General features: G+C 49.1%; 4 protein-coding genes across 4 annotated transcripts; 2 read left to right on the forward strand and 2 right to left on the reverse strand.

The window, feature by feature from the left end:
* Positions 1-38: 38 nt before the first annotated feature.
* PEX2_096200 (putative RTA1 domain protein) lies at positions 39-1,220 on the reverse strand (the record flags this gene model as incomplete). The annotated part of the gene is made up of 4 exons (XM_016746890.1): positions 39-780; positions 843-992; positions 1,043-1,142; positions 1,196-1,220. 4 exons carry the CDS (start codon positions 1,218-1,220, stop codon positions 39-41), a joined length of 1,017 nt encoding a protein of 338 aa, XP_016594084.1.
* Positions 1,221-2,349: 1,129 nt separating this feature from the next.
* PEX2_096210 (uncharacterized protein) lies at positions 2,350-5,053 on the forward strand (the record flags this gene model as incomplete). The annotated part of the gene is made up of 6 exons (XM_016746891.1): positions 2,350-2,700; positions 2,760-3,807; positions 3,855-3,982; positions 4,039-4,563; positions 4,615-4,675; positions 4,734-5,053. The coding sequence occupies 6 exons, from the start codon at positions 2,350-2,352 to the stop codon at positions 5,051-5,053; spliced, it is 2,433 nt and encodes an 810-aa protein (XP_016594085.1).
* Positions 5,054-5,430: 377 nt separating this feature from the next.
* On the reverse strand, positions 5,431-11,552 carry hir3 (putative transcriptional corepressor of histone genes (Hir3); the record flags this gene model as incomplete). Its single annotated transcript, XM_016746892.1, has 4 exons — positions 5,431-6,750; positions 6,808-6,963; positions 7,015-7,237; positions 7,300-11,552. The coding sequence occupies 4 exons, from the start codon at positions 11,550-11,552 to the stop codon at positions 5,431-5,433; spliced, it is 5,952 nt and encodes a 1,983-aa protein (XP_016594086.1).
* A 366-nt stretch (positions 11,553-11,918) lies between these two features.
* On the forward strand, positions 11,919-14,395 carry PEX2_096230 (ChAPs family protein; the record flags this gene model as incomplete). The annotated part of the gene is made up of 7 exons (XM_016746893.1): positions 11,919-11,941; positions 12,069-12,198; positions 12,280-12,404; positions 12,458-12,738; positions 12,791-13,734; positions 13,796-14,170; positions 14,228-14,395. 7 exons carry the CDS (start codon positions 11,919-11,921, stop codon positions 14,393-14,395), a joined length of 2,046 nt encoding a protein of 681 aa, XP_016594087.1.
* Between the last annotated feature and the right edge of the window lie 394 nt (positions 14,396-14,789).

Below are 14,789 nucleotides of genomic sequence, written 5' to 3' on the forward strand. Positions count from 1 at the left end.
ATCAAAGAAAGAAGGAAATATACCCACACAAAATGCTCTCATACCCCTTGAATGGGTTTAGCAGTGGTTTCCTGTCTCTGAGTTGGACTCGCTTCCCAATACTGTTCTTTCTTGCCTCGGTTAACGATCAGTCCGTATATATCAAATGGGTCGACGACAGTCTGGAGCCAATGTCGGGGATCGTCATAGCCAGGGCCCTCGATCTCTGTGACACCGTCTTTAGCAAGATAAATTTTGTTTGATCGCGGAAGCCAGTGCATGGGATGAAAAACATTCAGCAAAGTGGTATTGCTGTACATGAACACAACCTCGAAAAACCAGAAGAACCACTCCTGTTTCAATACAGGACTGATATTTTCGAGGTCAGCGTAGGCATTCAGACTCGCGGCAGTAAAGTATTCCACGGTGCGATAGATGGTACGGATCGTGATGAGGGTACAGCTGCAGTAAAGAACCAATAGGGCATGCTTGATCTTGTGGTTCAACACGCCCCCTCGGGAGCAGTTGAAGTGGAATCGGCCGGCCAAAGTCACAAAGCCCGTCATTAGAAAAATCTGCATGATAAGCGCCGCCTTCAGCAGTGCCTTGCCAGTGTTTTGCGAGTTGACACTAGAATCTGCACTTGCGACTCGAGCCGCTCCGTTTGCGGTAATGCTTTCAATGGCCACACCCAAGGCGACAAAGGTCGTGAATACGCGGCCAGGGTGGATGGGAGAGTGGTATGGGATGTAGTAGAGTATGCGACCCAAAATAAAGAAGTTGGCACCCTCATATACTGGTCTAGAATAGTCGAAGGTTTGCTGTCAGTAGCGCATCTCATGAACGGGATGGGTACTCCTTACGGTCCGGCGAGGAGAAGCACGGTACTTGCGATAAAGACGCCTATATTTCCCCACTGCCCGAACGCTCCAATAGTTCGCGTAATAAAACCTGCCGTGAACAGAAGGGCAGACCATGGAAGAAGGCCGGTGACTTTCCAGGACTTGTATCTGCTGGGATATCTGGTTAATTTGAGGGCTCGTAGTTGGTAGGTGTCACATACAAGCATTGGTACCCATGGATACCACCGGATATAGCGAAGAGAATCGCGAAGGCAATTGCAGCGCCTTTATTCGGCGCATAGAACCACAAGCTTCCCTCCTCTTTGATTTGTCAGAGAAGCTATTGATCATGATTGACTTCGTGGGCCACTTACGATATGATGACCTTGCCTCGAGCATTGTTATAGTCCCACCAACTATATAATTTTGGGTGCGAACAATCAAGTTTGTGTGAAAACACTACTGTGTAGTTGATGTAATTGAAGGCAGGTTGAAGAGTATGAGTGTTTTCTTGAATTAATTGAGTAGGTTAGCGGACGTTAGACATCTATATATACAAAATTTGCACGGCATAGGTAAATACATATAGTTCGACGTTCCAGTCTCTTATGACCTAGACAGTGTTCATTTAGGGTAATTTCGTATTCCTTTAACTTTTGAACGGCTCGTGATTTCTATTTTGGCTCCATAAGTATTCAATTTGCCTGCACCCACAAAGGATAGTAGCGATTGACGCTTGGGCCTAAAATGGCCTCGTATTTGTCTCTGCGCCGAGCGGCTCCAAATACGAAGTTCACTGGCACAGATCCTTGACTTATGATTCGCTAACCTTCTTTTGCGCTATTCCAACCTAAGTAACCTCGTTTTCGCTTGCTTTCAAGTGCACAGGATTGGGCTTTAGCGTCATTTAATTCAACATCAACCGACATATGTGTACAGAGTGCCCCGTATAGAGATTGATAATAATGGGCATATAGCTCGGGGATACCTCGGGACTTCCTAAATACGGAGGCCAACTTAAGCTGATAGAGCCCGTGGGCTCTCCCGACAGGAGCAACAATGCCACATCCGAGATCCAACATATACACGCTAATATAGATGCTGTATTCCATTCAAGTGGAGATAATAGTTCTATTAGAAAGCCAGCTCTGAACTGGCCTGGGTGTACTGATATGTACCTATGGATGCGCCAATGTAGACTTGGAGGTTACATAGTAAGGTAAGGAGTAATATTGTGAATCTCTGTCTTTTTTCATTGCTATCTATGCTTGGGACTTTCTAAATGTGGGAGAAATGATCGTATCCCATCTGTTCCAAGGTTCAAATGTTCTTCGCATGAATCGAATATAGTAGCACGTGATATGGGAGTTGTCAGGGTAACGGTTAACCAAAAGCGGTAAGCGCAATGTTGATCTGTGGACGTTCTGGACTTTCCAAGTTTGACTGCTCAGCGTGTTTCAACCCCACAACTTCAAAGGTCCAACGTCGCCGGCCCTCGTGTTTCCTCGATACCCACAAGCCGCCCAAAATGCCGCCCAAGCAGCCTCAGACATCGCTGTTCCAGGTTTATCTCCGGTTACGGCCCCCGATGGCCCAAAAAGCCAATGAATCGGACCGTTTTTTGAATGTTGAGCCGCCAGAGGCTTCACAGGAGGAAACAGAGATCGTCTTGCCGGGATCGACACACATTACTCTTCAACCACCAAATGATACGAGAAAGCGCGCCGTTGAGAGGTTTGGTTTCACAAAGGTCTTTGAGGAGGGTTCTTCGCAATTGGATGTCTTCCATGACACTGGGATGGAGCCCATCATACGCGGAGTGCTGAAGGAGAACCGAGATGGGCTAGTCGCTACCCTGGGCGTCACAGGGAGCGGAAAAGTCTGTTCCCTAATATTACAGTATCGTGATCACTAAACTAATGTGTTGATCATATACAGAGCCACACCATTCTAGGATCCAAGACCGAACGAGGAATGACCCAAATGGCACTTGACGTTATCTTCCGCTCCCTAGAGCCGACAGCCAAAAGTAACGACGGTAGCATTACCCCCGTAATGCTTGCCTCGCTGGCTGCCGCGGACGCCTCTGAAGCCCAATTGTTCTCCGCACAGACATTTTTGGAAGCCGTGTATGGCGAGCCAACTGGACGTACGTCGAGAGCGCAAACACCCATGAGCCCATCTCGTGCCAATACCCCTTTGATGGTACGAAGCCCCTTTACCCTGAACTCCCCCCAAGGATCTCCGACCCCGCGCCCGCACACCCCTGGATCGTCTCTCCCGAGGCCAAGATCTAAACCCGGAAGCCCCCGTAAGGTGGATTTGTCTTCTATCAGTCACAATGACGCTTCTCGAGCTGGCTTTGGCCAGGTCTCGACTGAGTCCTGTGGATGGATTACCCCGGGATTTTCTAATCCTATCCCCTACACCCACTCCAATCTATTTGAGCCCAAATCAGCTAAATCTCGACTTTATGTCTTTAAGGAACCCACGCCTGCCTTGAACTTCCCCCGCCGTCACATACGTGAACGACCATGCGCCCTTCCTAGGCTGCCCGATATGAGCCACCTTACTGTGGACATGGATTCAAATGCCGACTATGTCGTCTTGGTGTCAATGTATGAGGTATACAATGACCGAATCTTCGATCTACTGTCTCCCTCTATCGTCTCGGGTCAAGGTACAATGTCCCGCGGGAATAACCAAAAGGATCGACGGCGTCCATTGCTCTTCAAGCCTACCGAGGGCTCACCAGACCGGAAACTGGTTGCGGGACTACGCAAAATTGCCTGTGGTAGCTACGAGGAAGCACTGGCAATTTTGGACGTTGGCTTAACCGAACGTAAGGTAACTGGTACTGGAATGAATAGCGTTAGCTCTCGAAGTCATGGCTTCTTTTCCCTGGAGGTCAAGAAGCGGACATACTCAAAGCGAACTGGTGAACACAGCTGGGCTGGAAATGCCCTCACTGTCGTGGATCTTGCTGGTGAGCACGTTGCATTCTTACTGTAGGGCTGCTACTAACTAATCTAGGCTCCGAGCGTGCGAGAACGGCGAAGACAGCGGGTGCCACACTTGCTGAGGCCGGCAAAATCAACGAAAGCTTGATGTATCTTGGCCAATGCCTGCAGATGCAAAGCAACATACAAGATGGAATGAAGGTATGTTTCTTACTCATCGTTGGTGTGCTTCTTTTGGCAGCTGCTGACCTACAAAGACGGCTCTCGTTCCTTACCGGCAGTGCAAATTGACCGAACTCCTGTTTTCAAATTCATTCCCGTCGCCTCATCAGATGTCCAGAGGCCAATATCCCCAAAAGGGTATCATGATCGTCACTGCTGACCCTCTCGGTGATTTCAACGCCACCTCCCAAATTTTGCGTTACTCCGCGTTGGCTCGTGAGGTTACCGTTCCTAGAGTTCCCTCGGTTTCTGAATCTATATTATCTGTCGCTTCTGGTAGTCACCGCTCAGTCAGTGGCTGCACTTCACCAAATTTTGATTCGACCGAAGAGCTCGAGAGAGCTGTTGCCGAGATCACACGCCTCACACGCGATTGCCACGGCCTTGCTGTCAAGCTAGCCGAAGAAGAGATTGCACGGTCGGATGTTGAGATGAGACTGAGAGCTGCCGAAGAAAGATGTCTCACCATCGAGCAAGATGTACGAGAAGAATGCTGGGCAGAGATGGATGAGAAATCGGAAGAAGAAAGACGCCGCTGGCAGAGGGCATGGGATGAGCAGGTTTGTAACCTCGGACCCGCTCAAAAATTGTCACACGCTAACAATTTCCAGATTGGTCGCAATGATGAGCACATCGACAAGAAGGTCGAGCTTGTATCCCGTGGATTCCAAAGTAAGTTGGCCCATAAAGAGCGAAATATACGTACTCTCGAACTGACCTTTATCTCCAGTCTTTGAAGATTCGGGGTCGAACGAACGAGTGGAAGAGCTTGAGCAAGAAAATGACGAGCTTCGCCGCAAACTCGCCGCTCTTGAGCGTGAGATGCACAACCAATCCCCGACAAGAAAACATAGACAAAAGAATGCTACCCCCGCGCGGTCCAATCTTCTCGGCCGTGAGAGCGATATTGAGAATGCGTTGCAACGCATGGATCAATTGAAGCTCGCAGATACCATGTTTGCTCCTCCCTCTCCAGGAGCCTCACCGATCAAGAAGATCAGGAAAATGGGAACCCGCAAATGGGACCTCGCCCCAGAGGACCAGATCTAAGCGATCTTGTTTCCTCTACTTCATCATGACTGTCACGACTTACTCTTCTTTTGCTGCTTGAGATACTAGAACTTTTAATACCTGGGTTGATCTTTATTTTTGGTTAATATGGAATGATATCCCTTGGCTAAGGCGTTTGGGGACAATCAATCCTTTGTTTAATAATTGTTGATATTTCATTTCCCAATTCACAATCCTAGAATTGGATTTTGCGAATACATATTGTACATGCTAGCTCGTAAGCCATTTAAGCCACCTGTCTCTCAACGCCATCCTGTAGTGTTAAAATATCCCGTCTTGGGAAGAACACTCCATGTGCTCCATAGACCGAAAACGAAAAAGAAAGCAAATCCCCCCTTGGACGTATAGCATATTCCTCAGAACTCCGAGGACGTAATGTCCATGGCATCTTGTTCCCCGGTATCTCGTTTGTCCGCGACATGCTCTGTCTCAGTATCATTGGGAGACTGATCGGCAGTGAGCATGTCCTTCTCCTCTTTGTCTTCTTCCTCCAACTTTGTTTCCTCATCCTGCATCTCCTCATCTTCGTCTGCCTCGCCCTCAGTCACACCATGATCACCTTCACCATCTCCATCCCCATCGCCCTCCCCATCTTCGCCTTCATTCTCATGACCGCCCTCATCATCTTCACCGTCCCCTTCATCCGCACCTTCATCACCAGTCCCCCCTTCCTCTGCATCAGTAACATGAGGGAAAAGCGCCGAGATCCCCTCGTCCCCTAGCTTCGTGTCTTCATTATCGCTCAGCTCAGTATCGTCAACACTGTCATGTTCATCTCTCTGTTCAGCTGAGCCATCTCCAGTAGCAGAAACCTGCTTAGCTAAACCACGAGGCGCAGAACTCGACCCAGTGCCCTGCGGAGTCGCAGGTGGCTCCGTCTCGCCCGCAGTGGTTAATTTACTCGCCACGGCCCGAGGAGCCAGCTTCGTGTTCACGATTGTGTCAGCTCGTTTCTGGATGTCGCGGCGGGCTATGCCCTTTGTCCGGCCGCGGGGTGCCGGGGTATCAGATGTCGGGACGGATGTTGGAGGGACTGAGGTCTCTGGAAGGCCCTCGCCTACCATGAGGAGGTGGTCGACTTTCATTTTTTCTTTGTTTTCCTCGGTTGCTTGTTCGATCAGGTGGGGCGTGTTGATCTCGTACAGTCGGGCGTAGAGGTCGGCAATTAGGTCTTCAAACATGGTGATTTTCATGAGATTGTTGTTGAGTTTCTTCACCTCCAGGGCGTCTCGAAGTAGTTCTAATATGGTCTGGCTCTCTGGTTCCAGGTGAGGTAGGCTTTCCAAGCGAGCTGTCTTGGTAGAAAACTCTTCCCACCCAATTGGCTTGAATATGCTTTCTTCATGACCTTCGTTGATATTGGCTGCACGGCGGATCATCTTTGCATAAGTTAGGCAAACATCTTCCCACAGCTTGGTGTGGTTGAAGAAGTCGCCTTGCTTCTTTCTCACGCGGCGCAAGAGTTGATCTAAGCTTGCGCGATCGTCAAGTTGGTCCAACAGGCCAACAAAAAAGTACACGTAGCGGGTTGTGTAAACGAAATGTCGTCCCGGACGTTCAAATTCTGGTCGCCACACTTGGATCGTAAGTGTCTTGGTGAATATTTGGGAAAGTTCCTGCTTGGCAGCAATAGCAGCGGTTGTGTTTTGCTGGTCATCGTAAATGATATGCGCAGCCTAGGGGTTGTAAGAAGTATGAACAAAAATTAAATATCCAAGCTGCGGGTAATATACCTTTATACCCATGCGATGATGCCAGTTCGACTTGTCTGCACTCTTGTACTTCCGAAGGACTTCGAGTATGTATGAATTCCATCCCTCCATATTCTCAGGAGGCTCGATCTTACGGGCCCAGGGCGTTGCAAGGAGGGCCTTGCTTCCCTCGGCAGGCTGAGGTTGCTATCAGAATGAGTTCTTCATATCAGGAGCGATGAAACTTACCGTCATGTTTCCTCGAAGAACAAGCTTGTGAACAAAAGAGAAGAGTTTGAAATGTGGCTCAAAGATCGGATCAGAGCGTGAGTCTCTTCGCTGCGGAAGTGCAGCAATAGCATCGAGAACGGCATTTATCACCTCTTGCATTTCGACTTTTTTGGAAGTCGTTCTCAAAGAATCATCGCTGGTGAACATTTTCCAAAGACACTTGCCAAGCGTGTAGTGAGTCCTGCTGATGTGTTAGTATTCTTACATGTCCCAATTCTGTCAAGTCCCATGGAAACCACTTACATCCATCGCTTAGACTTGTCGATAGCTGCCCGTTTGAGAAGATTGCTAGCAAAATTCCATGTTGAGTAAGCCGACATCTCCTTAAAGGGCGTTCCCTTGTACATTTGTTGACTCTCCTCGCTGCTGAAATGACGAGGGAAGTCTACAACACTGAAGGCTCCCATGGATAGCGGCTCGCGAGAGGATGAGTACAGGCGGATACCAAAGTCTGAATAAAGATCTGACATCGATTCCCTGGTCTCTGCCGTTGGCTCTGCAGTTCTCATTGCGGTTGAGACAGCCATGGCATAGCAATGAATAGCATTTCGCTGCAGTGCTGCCAAGTCCGACCGGTTGTTATTGATCTTATCAGCTGTCCATGTAATGTCTTCATCAAGTTTTGAGTCATAGGTTTGGGCGAGCCTATACCAGGTTTCCCATCTCCCTGTTCCATGATCCAAGTCTTGTCTAAAGAACCCGATGGCGTCATCAAGCTCGCTTGTTGAACCAGGGCTGAGGCGCTTCTGGGATCGGAATTTGGTGAGTGCGGCATGGCCGAGAAGGAAGAACCAGCCCTTCGAAGCGATCCTCGCATTCTCAGTGGGAACTATCGTCGTCGAAAGCTCTGTAATGCCCTGAACAGCACGAAGTAAATTGGATGGGTTGAGTGGTGCTTTAAGATATGCATTCACAAGGCGACGATTGAAAGTCAACTGAGGTGTCTGGGAAGAAGCCTTAGCGGGGCCAATCGCTTGCTGCATCTTCTCAATGGTAGTCTTCAATTCGGACTTGGATAAGTCCTTCATATTCATCTTGTTTGCTTGTTGCAGAACAAAGTCGATCATCATGATCGCTGTAGGGCGATCTAATTTCTCGGGAGGACATCCATGGTCCACAGTCCCATCGAACGCAGAGAATTTGATACCATGGAGATCGACAAGTAGCTGGCACATATCAAATTCATAATCGCCCTTGGTTTCAAGACCAAAGAGCTCTGCTTTCAGAAGCTTCAAGAACCTCTTTTGCGAGTATCTGCACATCGATCGAACGCCCAATGCATTATGGACGGAACGAAGGAAATGAATGCGGTCTTCAAGCGGATCATCGAAAAGCTCCTTGTTCTGGGCAATCGCTTCCATGAAAAGGGTGTATTGTAAAATCCAGCAGCGAACATATAGCTCTCGCATTCTTTCTTTCATGTTTTCTAGCGATTTTGCCAACGAGCCTCGGAAGTCACGACCAGAAATCTGGCCTACTCGCACTGAGTCCTCGTAAAGGATAAAGCTGTGCAAAAGCCTCACGAGGCGGGCTATAGCAGACATTGATGTTTGTAAATGGTCCATGTCAAAACAGTCAAATGCTTGTTCCGGCTCTTCAAGAATAAGCAGTATAGCTTTGGCCACAATTCCATCGAGGGCTTTGAGCCAGCCTAACAGAGCTACTTGACGATGTTGGCTTGCTTCTTCGCTGTGTTTCGCTGCCTCGAGTTCTGCCATTACCACCTCAATGCTTCGTAAGTAGCAGGAGACAACTTTAGGCGGATAGTCAATGGCCTGGTATGCCTCCTGGAGGCGGCGCCAGAGGAATAGTCGCAATGTAGCATCTCCTCTGTCAAGGAAGGCGGCCATTTCACCGAGATGTGAGGTAGGATGATTCATATCATTCTCCGTTGGCATTTCAGCATACTCAATGGACGAGGGTTCAAGAATTGGCTCGATTGCTTCGATGAGAGTCACAGGATCCTCGGAGTCCGAGTTGAATACCTTGGCGAAAAAGTCCATGCACTTAAGCTTCAAGACTTCCTGGTCTACCACAGCAGCGGACAATTCTGACATCGTAGCATTGTTTATGAGATTGACACTTGGGTTGTCAAGGGACTGAAGTATTTGCTTCAGGTCTTGAAGGCAGAGAAGGATATGCTCTCGCTGTGCGTCGCCAGCAAGACTGATATGGAATGCTGACGCCCACAGATGGCGCAGAGTGAGGTTTGATTGGGATTCATCGGATGGGCTGTGGTTGACAAAATGATCTATGGATGACCGGGCTAGCATACCCCAGCGAGCCAGCCGATCACGCTGCGCGAGTCTCGTCTCTTGGTCTATCTCACGGCCAAGACTCTCAAACGAAGCAAAAACATCCAAATGAAGCTCGTATATGGTTTGCATCATCTCCAGTTCGAAGAAGTCTTTGGCCTTATATTCAAATCCAGCTCCATTGCTTGCGCTAAGAATTCGAGCTTCAAGATCGGCGATCAGTTCGCTGCACGCCCGGTAGGTAAATTCATCCTCCCGAACTAAAAGTTCTACCACTGTCTTCTTTAGGTCCTTTGGCCACAGAAAACTGACGTAAGTCGACTTTGCTGTCGACCAGTTTGAAGATTCTTCGCCGAAATCCGGCATGAGAAGACACTTTAACCATTCGAACGAAGTTTCACGAGGATGTAGCCAGTCAGAGTTGATGGTATTGGAAAATTTATAAATTTGCTCCCCAGAAGGAAGCTCTTCTTCAATGACTGGCTTTCGGGCACCTTTTCTTGAGTGCTCAAGGAAAACAGCCAATCCTGACTTGCTCGTGCCACGGATGTCCCTCAGCGGAGATAAATCGTCCTTCTGCTGCATCAATCGAGACTTTTCGTCGTCCCATGTTTTGATGAGACCTCGGAAATCCTGGAACAATCGCGTCTCTAGGTCTTGGGGTGTGTCGACTGAGTCATTCCCAGAGCACTTTCCTCTCAGAGCTTCAATGCTACCAAGTGCATCGATACCGACTTTCGAGAAGAGAGAGTCGACAGTGCTGAACATCCAATCATCGGCATTGGTAAAAACCTCAAGGCGGTCTTCGTAGTACTTGTCTTGATCAAACGCAACCTCTTCAGGTGGTGCCAGAGTGTCGGCATTTGACTCTCGGGCGCGGGTCCGTCTGCTTTTCATGCGGCCGCCCTCCGGTTCTTCGTTCGCAGCTGACGCAGACGATCTTTTGCGAATGTCAAGTACAGCGTTCGTGTCAACTTCTTCTGCGTGAGCCCCATCTTGCTCGGCCTGTTTATCCTGAGGCTGTGTCGATTGATGTTCCAACGACTCCATCAATTGCTTTTCAGCACTTTGGTCGATGAACGATTGTTCCTCGCCTACCTCAAAGGGCTCCTTAGTTGGCTGAGGTGAACTTTGTTCAGGCTTGCCATCATTTTCGGTTGTCTCTAGCATCACGTCGGCAACCTCATTGTCATCCTTGCTTCCGTGGTCCTCGGTATCTATGGCCATTTCCGCGTCCTCCGCATTTGCGATCGGTGTAGTCGGAGCCTGGGAGCTTCTAGCAGGTAAGATAATGGCGATAGACTGAGTGGGAACAGAAGCGAGCGAGTCATCATCTTCATCATCAAGTGCTTGGAGGAGTGCGTTGCCAACTGACTCCCAGGTTGGGTCAGTAGGGTTTATCTCTTGACGGGAAGCGTGCAGCGCAAGAGGGCCTTTTGACGGATTTAGGTGGCGCAAATCGGCGGGAAGGGCAGGCAAGTTCGGATATGGATCTTCATGCTGTTTTAGGTATTTCAATAAAGCTTTCTTTGGCCTCTGGGCCGGGATTTGCGAGGCAGATAACTTGTCAAAGAGGGATTGCAGCGTGCTTCGCAGGCGCTGCTCCGCAAATATCTCCTCCAGTCCAAGCTGCTCTGGCCGTAGTTCCAAGCGGTTGTCATCGTCCGCTAGCACACTTTCCAAACAATACCGAGACAAGCGGTAGCTGTTTAAGGAACTACTGAGTCTTGCGCTTTGCCTCCAGAGGTTGAGATCTGAGTCATCACGTTCCAAGGCATCTCCAAAAGATGCCAAAGCTGTTCTGGATGCCTCCATCAACTTCCGTTGTGTTTCCTGCTCGAATTCGGGGGTCTGTGGCGGTGTTCGTATGGAGTCTTGTACTGAGTCGAGGACAAATTTGCCGTGGTTTTTGTAGGACAGATAGAGTGTTTGGAATAGACTGGAGGTAGAGTCGTTCACGTTGAACTCGGCGATTGATTCTGTAGCAATTTCATCGTGCGCATCATCGAATGCACCCCTTTTGAAATCGGAGATAGACTCTGGGTATTTGAAGATCTCCGAATTGAGAAGAGCTTCATAGGCTTCGGCAGCCTGGGGATAGTGCTCTGGCCCCTGTGAATGTAGCTTCAAGGCACTGTGATAAAGCTTCAATGCTTCCTCGATCTGAAGCTCCTTGGTGTCGTCAACTTCCTCTTCGACGGCCTCATCGGGCTCAACATTCAATGCGACCCAGCTCGACATGGTGTGAGCTCCACGTGGGTCCCTCAAATATTAGATGGAAAAGAGAAATCAGGCGACAGCATCGGGCAACCGAGACCCTAGATGCGGGCAACAATAATGAGCAAATCAGTTGGTTATCGCGGGCAGACACACGTTATCACGCGTTGCACCAATCGGGGAAAGTGTTTGGGTGCCTGGATGCCTGGGTGCCTGGATGCCTTGTGGCCTGGAACCCTTTCCTTGGGGGCAGAGTACTAACAGTTGGAGTACTCTTAGATCACTCTTCACTTTCCCCTCAGCGCAACCCCTGAAACGTCTTACGATTCACGCAGAATTCATTAACTAAGATACCCTCATCTTTGATTCTACCGCGCTTGTGCAGGCGCCATGGTCGCGCCCGCTGTTCCTGAGTATGTGCTCCTTTCCCCCGTTTACGTGTTCCCCGGGTTGCGTATGCATGGCCATTGTTCGAGATTCTCAAGAGTTGCCACTACGACAATTATAGGAGTTGTGACTAACATTGAGAACCTCATTTAGGATTCACGAGGAGGAAGAGATCTATGTTGCGGTCGATGCGCGAACGGAGTCCTTGCAGAGCTTGCGAGAACTAGGCCCTCCAGACCTGGTCTATTTGGTGAAACAGCCCAAGGCCAATTCGACTCGCCAGGTAAGACATAAGATACCAACTTTCCTTCCATCCTATAACCCTCCATGTGTGAACAATCGATTGATTTTCTACCTATCGCAGACCGGAGTTTATCATCATGTCACCGGAATCGATGCCTCGTCGTCCGCTAGCTTAGCCGCCTATGTTAACACCCTCACATTTTCTCCACTCGACAAGACGCATAAAGTGGTGTCGGGGATCTACTGGTTAGAATGCAATTTATGTCCAATGTTTGGTTCAAGTGCTGATACCTATACAGTTGCTACAATGCATTCTCCCATCTCGATATGCGCGTCGAAGTTAAAATCCCCGGAAGTTTGGAGAGCTACTGCATTGATGAGCGGGGTGACAAGCGCGTTGCTACTGAGGCTCTTTGGCTTGAGACCTTCCTTTGCGCTGTTCTAAGGGCCTATCTCTATGCAGACGATGGAAGCGGAGATTCGGTCAAGAAGATTGTTGGAGTTCGACGATTCAACCCTGTGACAAACACGGAGATGGAGCACAAATTCTTGGATGCTGCTGAGAAACTTTTCTTCTTGGGTATGGATGTCGAACCAATTTGCCTGTGGTTTCTCTTACTAACAACATTTAGGACGCCAACTGAGCTCTGACCCAGAAACCCAAGTCCCTAACACTGTGAGCAACCACCTCACATCCGGCATCCTCAAATACATCCACACGACTGGCCGCTATACCTCTGGAATCAACTTGTTTGAAAAGCTCCGCACAAAGGACGTGGAGGTTTCGTCACTCCTAGCTCGTGTACAGATTATGGCAGACGAGGAGGTGCAAGCGGTACGCCTCATGTATGACGCTTTACAAGATGTTCCGATGGACTATGCTCTTCTTGATTGCCAGGCTAGTTTCTGTCAAAGCAAAGGCGAAAGCGAGATGGCACTTGAGTGTGCTAAGCGTGCGGTTACTGCAGCACCCAGCGAATTCAGTACATGGGCTCGCCTCGCAGAGGTATATGTCGGTATGGAACGGTGGGACTTGGCGCTTCTGACTCTCAACTCTTGCCCCATGTTCACCTATCAAGACAAAGATACCCCTCGTATGCCACAACCGTCACGCATCATGCTCCCAATTCTTGCCGAAAGCATTCTCGATGAAATCGACGAAGGCCAGCCAAAGCAGGGAGACCCTCACGACTATGTTCACCCTTCGCTTCGAAAAATCCATGCTGCAAGTTACCAAGGTACTTTCTTGAAGGCCTATAATCTTCTGACCAAAATCGCTGCTGCCATTGGATGGGATCAGCTACTCAAGGCTCGCAGCCAGGTTTTTGTGATGGAAGAAGAATACCGCGTTGAGCGGCAGCATGTCCCTAAGCCCGCTACATCATCGGGGGCGGAGACCAACGGCAACAACTCCAGCCACGAAGATGACTCTAGCTCTGTGGCTGGCCCTGACCCGACCGAGCCGTCTTCGGAAGAAGCTGCTAATGGAGAGGTGGGAGACAGCCACGCTGAAAGCCCCCTAGAGCGACCAGAGCAAACAGTAGCATCCGAAGTTGTCAAGTCTGGCAGTGAAGATGTATGTTGCACACCCATCAGGGACGTATCTTTTTTACATATGCTAATTGTTCGTTTCGCAGCCCGACCCATCTCACGCCTCATATACGCAATTCCGAAACAAGCGACTGTGTGAAAGATGGCTAGATAACTTGTTTATGGTACTGTACGAGGATCTGCGCATCTACACCATCTGGCGGACCGAAATGGCCCAGTTCCGTCAACAAGCCATGGAATACAAGAAGTCTGCTACCGAGTGGGAAATTCTTGGTGAGCTTGCGCAGCGGCTCCACCATTTCGACGAAAGCATTGAGGCATACCAGAGCTGTTTAGCCACTCGATTCTCGCCCAAGGCTATGCGTGGAGTGTTGAAGTTGTACGAACAGCGAAACGATACCAGAGGCATGCTTGGCGCGTTGATCCGCCTCATCGCCTGGCAATACCGTTGGTACTCCGAGGTATGCTCCTTTCCCTGGCTAATATTGCTTTGACCACTATAACTAATCAATCATTAGTTCTCCCCCGAGCTCTTGTTCCTGGTTCGCAAGCTCATTGAGGACGAGGGTGCTGTTAAGGTCCGCAGCATTGTCCAAGCGACAAATCTGCCTCAAGCGGTCCTCGACCTCACACACCAATACTGTCAACTATGTGCCACCTTCCGCAGCAGTGGTAGCGATACTTAAATATGTTGGTGATGATCAGACACAAACTGAGTTAAAGGACAGTTTTATGTCTTCTCAATATCAAGATAGAAAGCGGGGCGCAAGCAGGGCTAATGACCATCCTTGATTGATGACACCTCTTTTTTTCACTTCTTTTCTTCCTTGATCCGATTATTAGGTAGTTCTCTTAGATAGTATATATTTTTTCTGCTATGTCTTTTTTTTCGTATCTGAGGTCGTGTGCGTCGTGTGCCCCATTCAATATAAGAGGTGGATCTCATACGGAGTAGTTTGGGGTTTGTATCCATTTAGGCGCATTGGAACCCACTGGAGTGGAGAGGAATATAAAACCCAGCCAGTAGATGAGCTTCAACGGCGATTTCTATGCACGTCATCTACAAGTCCCTGAGAACAC

This window comes from Penicillium expansum (genome assembly GCF_000769745.1).
Source record: "Penicillium expansum strain MD-8 chromosome Unknown contig338, whole genome shotgun sequence".
NCBI classification, from domain to species: domain Eukaryota; kingdom Fungi; phylum Ascomycota; class Eurotiomycetes; order Eurotiales; family Aspergillaceae; genus Penicillium; species Penicillium expansum.